The sequence below is a fragment of the Cygnus atratus genome, chromosome 14, assembly GCF_013377495.2.
Source record: "Cygnus atratus isolate AKBS03 ecotype Queensland, Australia chromosome 14, CAtr_DNAZoo_HiC_assembly, whole genome shotgun sequence".
NCBI classification, from domain to species: Eukaryota; Metazoa; Chordata; class Aves; order Anseriformes; family Anatidae; genus Cygnus; species Cygnus atratus.
This window is the reverse complement of record NC_066375.1, coordinates 2,497,208-2,510,004: the sequence shown is the minus strand read 5'-3', so window position 1 is coordinate 2,510,004 and position 12,797 is coordinate 2,497,208. Positions and strand designations below refer to the sequence as shown.

At 42.0% G+C, this 12,797-nt stretch overlaps 1 protein-coding gene across 2 annotated transcripts in view; it reads left to right on the top strand.

Annotated features, from left to right (window-relative positions):
- Positions 1-12,797, top strand: part of FSTL4 (follistatin like 4) — a 206,799-nt gene that overhangs the window by 106,985 nt on the left and 87,017 nt on the right. For both annotated transcript variants that reach the window (XM_035560769.1, XM_035560768.1), the window contains exon 5: positions 3,592-3,712. In XM_035560769.1, coding sequence (XP_035416662.1) covers positions 3,592-3,712 — 121 coding nt within the window. The remainder of the gene's footprint in view (positions 1-3,591; positions 3,713-12,797) is intronic.

Below are 12,797 nucleotides of genomic sequence, written 5' to 3'. Positions count from 1 at the left end.
GAGAAAAGAGTCCTATAAATAAGAGAAAAAGCACAATGCCAGAAGTGGGAAAATACGCATATTGGCATCTTGGTTCTGCGTTCTGTTGGTTTCTCACTGCTTCTATGCCTCAACACATAAGGCAGCAGCGCAGGACCTGTCCTGTCCCCTGGCTTCAGCTTCTTCAGACCACACTGTGAGCTTGGCCTGAGCGCACAGCTCTCGTGCAAACTGCGGGCATGGGCAGCCAGGGCAGCGGGACACGGCGTGAGCTTGTGTTCACTGCCCACCTGAGTGCTCCAATGCACCCCACGTGAATGTTTTCTTGAGGAGAAGCAACGGGTGTGAAGCTGCGTGTGGTCGCCTGCAGGTTGTTGGGTCAGTCTTGGTAGCACTGGACATGACAAAACTTGGAGGAGCCATGGGAAGATCAGGGTTGATGAATGGCAGTTCTGTGGGCCTTGGGAAGTCCATCAGCTTGGCTCAGTTAAAAACCACCAACCTCAAAATCAGGAAAAAAAATCCCCAATGAGAATGTTATTACCTGAATGTATTTACCACTTAATTGTCTTCCATGAGAAGCAAGCACCTTTCCAGAGTCATTTGGAAACAAGGACCTGCTCCAGGTCGCAGGGCAGCCCTTCACCCTCTGCAGGAGCATCCCACCTGCACCTGCTCCTCGCAGCAAACGTGAAGTGCGCTGCAGCTCCAGCATGCAGATGCGAGCTGTGAGCAAGCAGGGCAGAAGTAAGCCCGCTTCTCTCCGAGAACAGTTTGCACTGAATTTTAATCCTGATGCTGTTGACATGATGCACAATCCTGTCTGCACAATGCAAAGTGTCAGCGTAAATTCCCTTAGATCTGAGCTATGAATATATACAATACTTCATCTGTATTCAGTGATTTTTTATAAAGACATGGTAGGTGTAAGAAAACACTTCTATCTGAATTCAAAGCCAGCTTTTGCATAGCTACATCTAAGTGTCTGTTCTACTCTCCAATTTTTTCCCCTTTTTACAAGAAACTTATTCTGTCAGGATATTAAACTCAGCTTGCATGGAAATAGAGGTTTGGCAGCCTGCAAGCCGTTGCCATTAGGAAGAAAGAATGACCTGCATTTTAAAGGAGGAGAATTCAGCGATTCAAGGTCTACCGCAAAGTTATTGCGGGTTTCACTTGCAGATGTGCTTGGAGCCCAGGTCCCTCTCAAAAGAGCAAGTGTAGGCCTTGGCTACTTTTCTTTTTTTCTTTTTATTCCTCTCTTCTAACTATGTCATCAGAATCAGTAAATGTGTTTGCACCTCTGTAGCCTGCTGCAATTTAATGGACTAAACCAAGTCCAGCCCTCAGCTAGGAGCCCTCTCAGCCGCACGTCTTCCGTGTGTACACAATGGCTCACGCCTGTGTAATCACCTCTCAAAAGCCAAAATAATGCCAGGCAATGCAAAGCACAGACAAGCCGTGGAAGCTCTTAATCCCGAGCTGAGCTGCACTGATCTCGAGCCCTTCTGCTGGAGCGTGGCCAGGTCCAGAGCAGGCTCAGGACTCGTCTGCGGGCAGCTCTGGAGCCCTTGTGCCGGCGATATTCACAGTTTGCATGCAGCATGTCATTCTGTGTTTCTTCTCGTTACCTCTAATGTCAAGATGATTTCCATGTGCTCTTACCTGACCAGTTTATTCACTCAGTTTCCAAGAGATTTTTTTGGGTAATGAGCGATTTTTAATTTTCCATGTTACCATCTCAACAGAAAATGTCTTGCCTTGTCAGGTAGATTTGTGAGTGATTTGTGTTGGCTCTTTTAATCTGAGCCTCTCTGCGACTTTGAAGTTCCTCCAAGGATGGGGTTTTTATTGCCCATGGATAGAGGCAGGTAAAATGGACGTGGTGCAGAGGGAGCCACTGTGATCTCATTTTCCCTGGCTGCTGGATGAGCTGCTGCCGTGCATTTTCTTTGTTTTATTTAAAAGAAAAATAGTCTCTTGAGCACCATAACCTTGTCTGCAAGGAAAAACCTGAGGCAGGTAACCTGCACTGCTGCAGAAAAAAAAATTGAGTCATTTTTAAAGCCTGAAAGGGGATCTTTAGGCGGCTCAGTGCAGAGGGATTTGTCCCAGGGGAGAAACTGGAGGCAGAGCCCCCGCGGCAAGGACAGTCTGGTACCAGGGCAGCCTCTAGCACCAAGACATGGTGAGGATCTTTGCCCATTTGTTTATTTTCCATGACATAATTTCTTTGAGCAAAAAGGTGACAGCAGATGGTCCGTTCCTTCTATTTAGAGCCTGATTTGCCTCCTTTCTGCCAGCAGACCCTATTGAGCCATTTCCCTCAGGACCCAGCAGTGTGAAATGCCCACGTAGTCCTGCAGCCGTTGGTATGCAGGGCTATTAACAGCGGTGGTAATGGGAATGTTATTTCCATTTAAAACTTTTAATGCCTTTTAAAGTCAGATTCATAAAATCTAATGAATATGTTGCAGCTGAAGTGTCTTGTTTTTTTTTTGTCCATCGATGTTAAATCAAAAGGACTAGTAAAAAAACTTGTCAGTCTTATGAAAAGTTAATCAATTTTCAATACAAAGGTAGACAAAGGGAAATTTTCATCTTTAGAAGATTGATCTTGGAAGTTATGGTTGATCTCACTTTCATTGAACATTTTTACTGCCTAGGTGAAGGGTCATTTTTTTAGCATTATTACTTTAAATTGCTTCAATATAATAGGCCAAGACTAGAATAGTAAATAAAAGAGTCTCTGGACTACAGCAAAAGCCTTCCTGCATGGAAGATGCAATATTTCAGGTGTTTTCTTCATGTTCCACCATAAATTCAGAGAAGCCGTCATTTTCATTATGCTTAGGTCTGAGTTTAGCAATTTGCTAACTCGGATGTATGACTTTTAAAGCTCTCTTCATTTTTCACGTGGAATGTATGAAATGTTTAGAATGCACAAGAAACAAACTGTCAGGGGCTGAAAAAACGCATTATTTTGAATATATCATCAACTCTTGCCTGTCCTAGTCCTAAAGGCAAGGAGTACAATGTTGTCCTTACCTACAGAGGAGAGAGGAAGATCAGATACAGATTTTTCCCTGTTAAATATTCATGTTCCAGTGCATTGGCAAAGTGGAAACGTGTTCCTGTGCTGCTGCAGGACGAGGCTCTTAGCAGGTGTATCCTGACACAAAGCAAATACGTAACTTCTTTCCACTGGTTGCCTGTTATTACTGTGTTGGGAGGTGACAGTATGAATATTCAATAGCACTTGTTAAGTTTCTTTTTTCTCTTTGCCCTATAAACCTTGTCCTAATCTGATGGCTTATGAACAGGGCTGGTTTCCAAAGCCTCTGATGCTTAGAGGCCTTCAGAGGACTCGTGAGCCAGTGCCAGCAGCTGGCGGCCAAAGCCAAGTTTGTGCCAAGTCCGAGCTCCAAGTTGGAGGGTTTTATGGTGTTGGGACCCAAGTTATTACCATCCTCTAAGAAAGAGCAGGTCTCAGCCTCCCTCTGAGGGGAGATACGTATCCATGGGTCATTTAATGCAAAATCTGCTGGGTGAGCCAGGCCCCCACTCTGCAGCTTTACTTCACATGAAGATTTCATGTTTTCTTTGCCACAGCTCATGGAGAAGGAGGATCTGGACGATGATTTATTGGATTGTACGCTAGAAGACCTCCTCCGGTTTGATGATTATAACAATGACGGGCGCTTAACCCTGCAGGAGCTCTATACAGCCTTCCGTAAGTCCTGACGCTTTTGTCTGTCCTTGGTATTGAAAGCATGTGAATATCTGTGGTGGCAGTGTTGTCTGCCCAGATGTGGTCAGCAAAAATAGTCCCTTTTTGTATTTAATGACATGGAAATTACTTTGGAAGGCTTGTTTCTAAAGGTTATTGTGCTCCAAAGGACGTGCATGAACTAGGAGGTTGGTAAAAGTGTGTGGGACTTACTTTTATCTTGTGGTTTTTGTTGTGCTTCCTGGTGTTGGCTTCCTGTCAGTGGCAACGGAGGGATGTCAGCGAAGAGGCTAGGTCTGTAGACCTGAATATGTGGTTCCGAATTAATCCTGAGGAAAGAATACACACGGGAAATTACTTTCTTCTTTCTCTTCTTGAAACCTTGCAAATGTCTTGTGGTAGTGTGTTAGTTTGCTGTGGGGAAGGTATTTAACTGAATATTATCTTTCTGTGTTTTGTTTCCATGTTAGTAAGTGAAGGACCGTGTGCGATCTCAGTAGATATCTCAGCACCGTTTGCAAACATCCCTAGATCACTGAGCTACTTAAACAGTGTTAAACAATAAGTGCTTGTGTTATCCCATTTATCTTCATAACATTACATTCGTGCTTTAAATTACTCATTCCTTGAAGTCCTTCCCTCTTCCCTGGAAAAGTCCCCCATTGTCTCCTTCACCTGGATGACAGGTGAAATTTTATTGACATTTTTCACTTTGAAATACTAAAAAGAAGGAAAAAAACATGTAGTTTTTGTTTGTTTTGCGCCAATCAGACTAGTGAGCTACAGAGTACTTGTGCATGGTTTATCAAAGGTATTATTAATGCTCTTTAAATGGAAACAGGATTCAACCATTGAACTGTTCAGTGTGGGCAAAAGGCTGATAGTAAGCTCATTACCATTTAAGTTGGGTTCTCAAAACTCTGTGTATGACGTTTTAAAGACAAATTAATTTCAGTACCTCTTAATTTCATTTTCTAAACCAGAGCACCCTGCACTGGTTCATGCTCAGTGGAGGCAGCTCAGTGTGTGCAGGAATCCCACGTGCACCACACCAGCACGTTCCTCGTTGGTGCTTTTTGGCAAGCTGTGATGCTAATGCACAACCTCTGTTTTTGCCGAATATCCTCTTTTCTAAAGAGAATGGTTTCTGTTTTCTTGGCTTCTGGCTTTTCATTAAGAAAAAAAAAAAAACTTTGGATAATAATGTGTAAAGTGCTTTAAAATTAGCCCCAGTTGTCACCTTGGACCTGTTTGAACCGCATATGCATTTAATTCAACACGGCATACTCAAACCAGCAGATATACAGTAAAACATAAAACCTCATACATTAAGAAGGCTATGAAGTGAATTAACCCAACTATGAAGGCCTGACATGCAGTTATTTTGGAGCATATTTGGATCAATGGGTTCTCAAAGTCACAGCAACTCGTAACTAAACTCCAGGAGTAGTCATCTGTATGTGTTTTTGGTTCAGTGAATTTTAAGTAGGCAATGAAAATAAGACAGGTGCAAAATATTAGCCAATGAACAGAGACAGCGATCAATAAACTGCAAAAATATTGTAACAAAAAAAGGTGGAATGAATGTCTACCAAACGGATTTTGTATATAAAAAGAAGCTGAAAATTGGACTTCATTTTCAGTTCCTAGAATCCATGTTTTTACCCAGAGCAGTTAATGGTCATCAGCTCTTAATTTAAAAGCAAAGTGCATTGCTTGTAACTTTAGAAACTTTGCAGACTCTGTAAGTGAACTTCTATGTCTGATAAAAGTGTATTTTTTTCTTTTACTTGATTACACTATCTAGGAAAAACATCTTTAAAATATGTGTATTAACTTTGTGCTTCGTTATAAGCCAGACTTTAGCTTGCGACAGTAGTTTAGAAGTACAATATACCACACATTTTTCATATTTGTTGCCCGTTAGGGTCATCCTTTTGTTGCTTGAAAGTCACCCAAGTCACTCATTTTTGCACGCCAGCAGCAGGCTGTGGGGATTGCTGCTCAGCAAGCCGAGGAACCTAACTACAAGAATTCAGTGACATTAGAAAGTCTCAATCTAATTTATCCTCTCGAAAACTCTGTTACGTGTTTCAGCATACCATGCTCCGGTGTAGCGTTGCAGCGTTTGAAAGGTTTGAAGATGACCTTGATAATGTAAAGAGCTTTCCAATTTGTCATTCTTGTGATACTTTGGACGTTGCATTTCATTTTAAAGAGACTCATGGCCTTTCTGTAACTTAAAGAGCCACAAAATTGTAATTTCTCACTCCGTGTCTCTCTGTTGCTTTCTTTCAACACATCCTCTATCCGAGCAGGTCCAAAGGGTGAGTTGGATCCCCAGCCTTGTTAATCAGCTGTAAGGGCATGAAAACCGTGCGGATGAGAAAAATCCAGTCTCTTACTTTTTTCAATACCTGGTTTCACCATTACAAGTACTACTTCTAATAGATGCTATTTTTAATTATAATTTCTAATCATGCTAGCCAATTGTATATGCATCTTAATGCACAGCTTCAGATTATGGCCAGAAGTAGTGGCCCTCCTCCAAACCCTATCTAATGCATCGTCTTTCTTTTGTTTTTTTCTGAAAGTTCTTTTATCCACGAATCCCAAGAATACAATATTTAGGAATTTGCTTTTGTGTATGGGGATGAATAGAAATATCTATTAGCCCAGGATTAAAGTATCGCTTTTCAAATCATATTAATCACGCATGAGTAACATCTGAGACAGTTCAAATATTCTCCTGGCAGCTCTGGAAAGAACAAACTTTAGGTGTCTTCTAATTTTTCATTAGTAAATTTTATTAGATAAGAAGACTTAGGGCCATAATGAAAAGTAATTAATTTTTACGATGATGATGTCAAGATTTTCAAAACCAGAGAGAGTACTAGTAAGTGTACTTGTCTGTTGTCTTTCCTTTATATTGTCAAAAAAGATTCAATAAATGAATAATAAATAAGCAGCTTAGTTTTCCTAAGTACTAACGCAGAGTATGCATCTAATTAATCAGCATGGAGATAGTCGAGTAAATTGGCAAGCACATCACCCAGCTGAGTCCTGTTTTAAATATGCTCAGATGAGTGATTTTTAGATATAACTTCTGGAACCGTATCTGACTGGAGGTCATTAGAATTAGGCATGTCACTTTTGGCTTTCCTGTTGTCTTCCCTAATGGGAAAGTAGCAGGTTGGCAGATATGAAAGCCTAGCTGAAAAAAAAAATAAAATCAGTGTAATCTTCTCGATCTATATTATCATCGATGTGGACAGGTCCATTTGTAACACAAATATGTCGAAGAGAGGGAAAGCATGCATTCCATCAAAATGGCTTTATCTTGTCAACATTGTTTAGCTAATAAGTTATTAAGCCTATGATAAAATCCCCTTAAATTCTAGCTCATTGCCAATTAGAGCACTCTCCTGACCAACATCCACTTCTGACAGCCTGCCTTTACAATTCACCGTACTTCAGAAAGCATAAAAAAAGGCCTTTTGCAAGCACCCTTGCCGTACCGTGTGGCAGCTGTTTCCAGTAGGTCATGCTGGGTTTAGAAAGGTTTTTGACTGAGGTTGTGTAGAAGATCAGGGGTATTTCACTGGGTCAGACTAGAAATTATAACAGAAGATAATTCCCATATCCCCAAGCAGTCACAGTTTGCTGAGGTCGCCTTGCACATTTTCAGAGTGCAGTTCTTGTGCTGCATCACACACTTTCCAGTGGCTCTGCAGTGACATTTTGAGATCTTAGATGTCCTGTCTGGACCAAAAAAAAAAAAAAGACAGTTTGAAAGAAAAATACTAAATCACTATTTTTCAGTCCTGTGATATTTTCCAACCAGTTATGCACATCCGTCATGTGTAGAGAGAAAACTGATGTTTCTCTAAGAAGGGGGGATATGTTGTTATCGATGGGATATGTCGTTATCTAACAAACACAAACGGAGTTTAGAAGAGGAGAATTTTGTGCAGGAAGGAATGCAGAAGAGGTTGCAGGAGCTATGTGCTCTTCTCACTCTTAAATTTTCTCATGTTGACCATTATCGTGCTGTTAAACTCTTTACAAGAAGTTTGTGTTCTTCCCTGATTCTCATTTAGTTCAGGTTTTCCTTTTTTAACTGTCCTTGAAATTTATCAAAAAATGCACTATGGGTGAATTTGAACAAAGAAATGAGTTGGGAGCCTGGGCTGGGCATGGTTGTTGGATAAATCATTGCCGGTGCTGCAGAGAAGCAGCAGTGAGCCTGGCTCCAGACTTAGCGCAGTGGTCCTAAAACCTCCCGCAGGTCCTAAAACCTCCCGTAGATCCTAAAACCTCCCGTAGATCCTAAAACCTCCCATAGCTCTATTCCCCGTCAGGCAATAAGACTGCGCGGTGAGAGGAGCCGTTCGCTCCCGACTCCTCCAGGCATCCTCCCGAGCCTCGTCAGAAGTGCAGAGTATAAAGCAGATTTATTTTTGCGGGCTATATTTCTGATATTTCCGTTTCGCTGGAAACTACTCGTCGATCGAGCTTTGTAATCGTCACCCAAGCACCGAGATCGATGCTTGCAGAGCTCTGCCACGGGGAAGGGCAGCAGGGCCTAACCGGGGGCTGCTGGGGCACGGGGGCGAGGGAGCTGGTGGAGTCACAAAGGAAACATTCAGGAGCGTTGCTATTCGTGATAGAAATCTCATCTTAAGGAAAGATATAAATAAATTGCATTTGAGGAAAAAGAATGCACACATTTGGAAAAATGTCCATAATATATGTATTCCACGTACGACTGGAAACCCAGGTGTTCGGCTGAAATTGCATCCGTAAATTCCATTTCCAGATGAAACATTTACTTGCGTGTTTTACAGACGTGGTCTCCCCGTTGGTGCGGCACGTAGGGTTGGGCTTTTGTTGCTGCTACCTTCCAGCCAGATTGGTCAAGCTTCGTTAATTATATCGGACAACTATATTGTGAGATAAAATGTTTTGCTTGAGGTCTTCTCTTTAGCAATGTTGTAGCAACAGTTATCTACAGGATCAAATCACACTCCTGAAATATTGACAGTCTGTGCACCATGCTCAGCCTCTCCAGCTGGAATCTCCTTGCTATGTAATTTTTCTTTCATGTTGCTGCAGATATTGGTACAAAGTTGGAAATAATTCATTAGCTTACCGGCATTGATTTGTTTCTCCTGTGAGCTATGTGATACCCAAACTTCAAACACGCCTCAGCAGGCAGGGGAGCGCTGGCCTCTGCTTTCGGTTTGAGGCAATGTTAGAGGTGATGTGAAGTGCTCGGGAAAGAAATGAGGTTTCCTTCAGCTGGCCAAAGCAAGCGGTTCCAGCCTGCCTTGGGGAGTCACGTGCAGCTGTGTTGCTGCGCATAAAGGCAACTTTTTGGGTGTTTTCTGGAATAATGAATTCAATAGCGCATTCTTATAGCAAAAACTAAACTAAAAGTTAAAAATCAAGCAAAAAGCAGAAATTCCAAACTGTTTAGCTAGATTTCTGTAGCAGATGCAGAGTGGCTGAGCAGAGATGATGGGAAACACCAGCAGGCATTAAAGTCACTGCAGCATCATTTAGTAACTGTGTTTCTGCAGCCGAGCTGGGATCCTGCACTGGTTTTTTAGGCTTTATTAGGACCGAACCGGCAGCATTGGGTTGTAGGGAGACGCAGCCACTTCATAACGTGGACCTATGGGAATCAGCACTGGGGGCTGTGTGTGCTCCGACGCCAGTGTTCCAGCCCAGGGCTAAGCTGCGGGCAAGCGCTTGAGCTCTCAGGGGTCTTCGTGGACTTTTAGATCTTCTTCAGAAGCACCAAACTCCTTGCCTTGCTCCTAAGCGGAGTGTGAGATGCCTGACTTTAGCGATAGACACGGTCCTGTTGCACCTGGAAATGATATTTTGACTGCTGGGACTCTCAGCTCGGGACTCTGAGTTCATCCTCACTCGATTTTAGCGGGAAGGTAATTTTTGAATGAAGAAACCTTTTTTGCTTTGATTTTCAGTCCTGTTGTTTTCCTTGATATCAGAAACATTCAGGAAAAAAAAAAAAGGTCATTTCTTTTTCTTTTTAAAGCTCTCCCCGTTGTGAAAGCCTTCAGCTCTGAGCTCCAAGTCTAAAATATATCACTGGGCTCCAGCACAGTGTCCTGCAGTGATTGTGGTTCCAAAAACAGCTCTAAGAGTTGGGTCTTTCTGTAGCATTTTGTGTGTTCTCAATGCTTTTGCTTCATTTTAAACCAAGTAAAAGGCTTACCTCAAAGGAAAAAAAAATAATGTGTTAAAAATAAAGACAAAGTTAGTCTAAGCAAGAATGCTTCCTTAGCTAAAATACGGTCCTGGGGAAAAACACTAAGAGCGCTCAGATCAAGAAAAAATCCGTTCCACGTGGATGCATGTTTACCATTGGAAAGAGGGACATGGTTTTGCCTCTGGTCCAAGAAGGGGAACGTTTCCATGCCGAGACCACAGATTAATTCATCCAAATGTGTTTGCTGTTCAGTTTTGTAGTCTGCTTAGTCCATGTATTTTTACTTTAGGATTTGAGTTAACAGAGTGTCCCGAGTTAAAATTTTGATAGGATTAATGGCAAAGATAGGTGGTTGAAATGATTTTGTGTTTGTTGGTCAAGAATTGCTATCCAGTTTCTTTCATGAAAATGCAGAGAGATCTGATGCCTGTTTTGCTGTTTCCTTCTGCGCAGACGTATGTCTCGGTTGCACACAGGTAGCAGTGCACTCAAATGTGAATTGCCGAACTCTAGTAGTTTTTCAAATACCTGTTATTCTGAAAGATACCATCTGGAAAATGTCAATGGGCTTGATATATAACGACTGAATAAGAGAAAATGAACTAATTACAAGTTGTTATTGGAAACCTATTCTCTACGAATTGCAAAGAAAACACTGGAATACAATGGTGATTCTAACATGCTCTTCAGGGTGCATTGATTTGTTAATCTTGGTTCCAAATGCAAGACTTTGCAATGTGGAGTAGTGCTTCTGAGGTGATGTAGTACAAACCATATCAAATGTCTGCACACACTCTTGCAGGAGCAGAATATCTAAATATTTATAAGTATTTATGAGTGACTCACTGGTGCATAAAAGCAGGCAAATACCATTTCTCAAAAAATTATTTGATCCATACCAGCAATGTTCACTGAAGCAATCTCACATACACAAATAATAGTGTTCTCAGTTGCTTGCAGACACAAAACTACGTCAGTGAACAGCAAATAGAAATGTCGGTGAGATCATAAAATGACTGGCAGTCCTTCAGACTGACATACGCACCTTCAGATCACGTGGGTAGGGATCTATAAATTATAATTTGCATTTTCAATTAGCAGAGAGTGTAGAATTGCAGGCTTTCCTATGGCTTTGTTCTGTTCTGGCAAAAGCAGAGCTGATTTCTGAAAATCAGACCTAAACTTTCTGCATTGTAGTTCCTTTTATTTATTTTTTTTCAGTAAATGTCTTTCCAAGGAATTTGGGAAGCAAATGAAGCAAAGTCATGAAGCAAAAATCTGTTGTTTTTTTTGTTTGTTTTTTTAACTAAATATGAGGGAAATTGTAATCAGTAATTGCTAAAGCTATATTTATCTTCTGAAATCTTCCTTCATCTAAGAAACACTACTGCGTATGTTCTGTTTTCCCTTCCAGGCATCTCATGGATGCTTTGAATTGCTTCTCCATCTACACGCTCTTCATCTTCTCTTCCCCAACTTGTTTATCAGATTCATAGCTTTGAAGCCCAAAAATGGTCCTCAATATATCAGAAGAAGTGTATCTGCCATCTGCCTCAGATGTGTAGGCTGCAACTGCCACACCTTGGCTCACGTATTTGTTTCAGGCAGCTCGTGGTGCGTTTAGGTTGAGTACCACCGACGTCGATGCTGAGGGTGACATCTCCTGTCCAGGCAGGGATCACGCTGGTCCTTGGCCACTGTTGTGTGTCACTTTCTTGCACTTCTCCCTGCTAAGGGGTTAGTTATATCATCTGGTTTTCACGTTACAGTTGTGTCCTGCATTCCTTGCTCTTGGACCTGTGGTCATATAACTGTATATGTGGTTTTAATTATTGTGCATGGGCCCAGCTTGCCAGCGAACCCTGGAAGCCCAGTGCATCAGTCCTGTCTTCTGCTGGCCTCTCTTATCAGTGCGTGGTGTCCGTAATGTCAGCTGGGATGCCTGTGCTCATTCCAGACCTCACGGAGACGTTGGACAGATTTGGGCTGTGGACGACTCCCCGTGCAGTGCCGCTAGAAGCAGCCCTGTTAGAGAGCTCCCCAGTGAGAACTGCTTTTTGAGATCGTCCATCAGCCAGTTCCTAGTTCATTTAGCACATACTTTATTGACACTGTATAGCACTACAGAGCTACAGTGCTAATTTTTTAATCAAAATGCCAGAGCAGCCATCAGAAAATTACCAAGTGCAGTACATATCCCTGGTGCAATGATACAATTTATCTGGAGCCACAGCTGAGATGTTTTTATTTCATGTTCTTCACAGGAGAAAATCTCCTTGACAAATCCAGGATGTCCAGATAGAAACTGAAAAAAAATAGCAGTAGGAAATTGAATGAGCTGAACTCAAAGGATGGTTCTGCTTTAATACTTCCAAAAAGAGGTGTTTTCTTTTTCTTTCTTTCTTTTTTCTTTTTTTCTAAAGGCACTAACCTATAGAAAAAAGTAAAAAAGCTTTGAAGATGCTTCAGTGACATCAAGATTTGAGGTGAGGCTCAGCTGTTGCCAACGTCTGTCTTTAGCACCATCATAAAAAGCTCATTCTCAAGTTTTTGGATGGTCACAACTTCAGGAAGAACATCAGGAGTTATCAGTAGAAATAAACGATGGAGCTCAGGCCCCCAAAGCACCGCTCTGCCCTAAGATTTTCCCCTCTGCAGTGTACAAGGTACATCTGCAGCGTTTTTGTTTCCGTTTCTGCAGACCAGTAAGTACAGCCCCACTGAACTCATGCTTTGAGCCACACTCGGATTGTGCATCCTTCACCAGAGCACAGGCATCCCAGCTGTATTATTAGAAACTTGCTGCTTGTGGAAGGAATCCGTGGCTGTGATCTACCAAGAAAAAAAAAA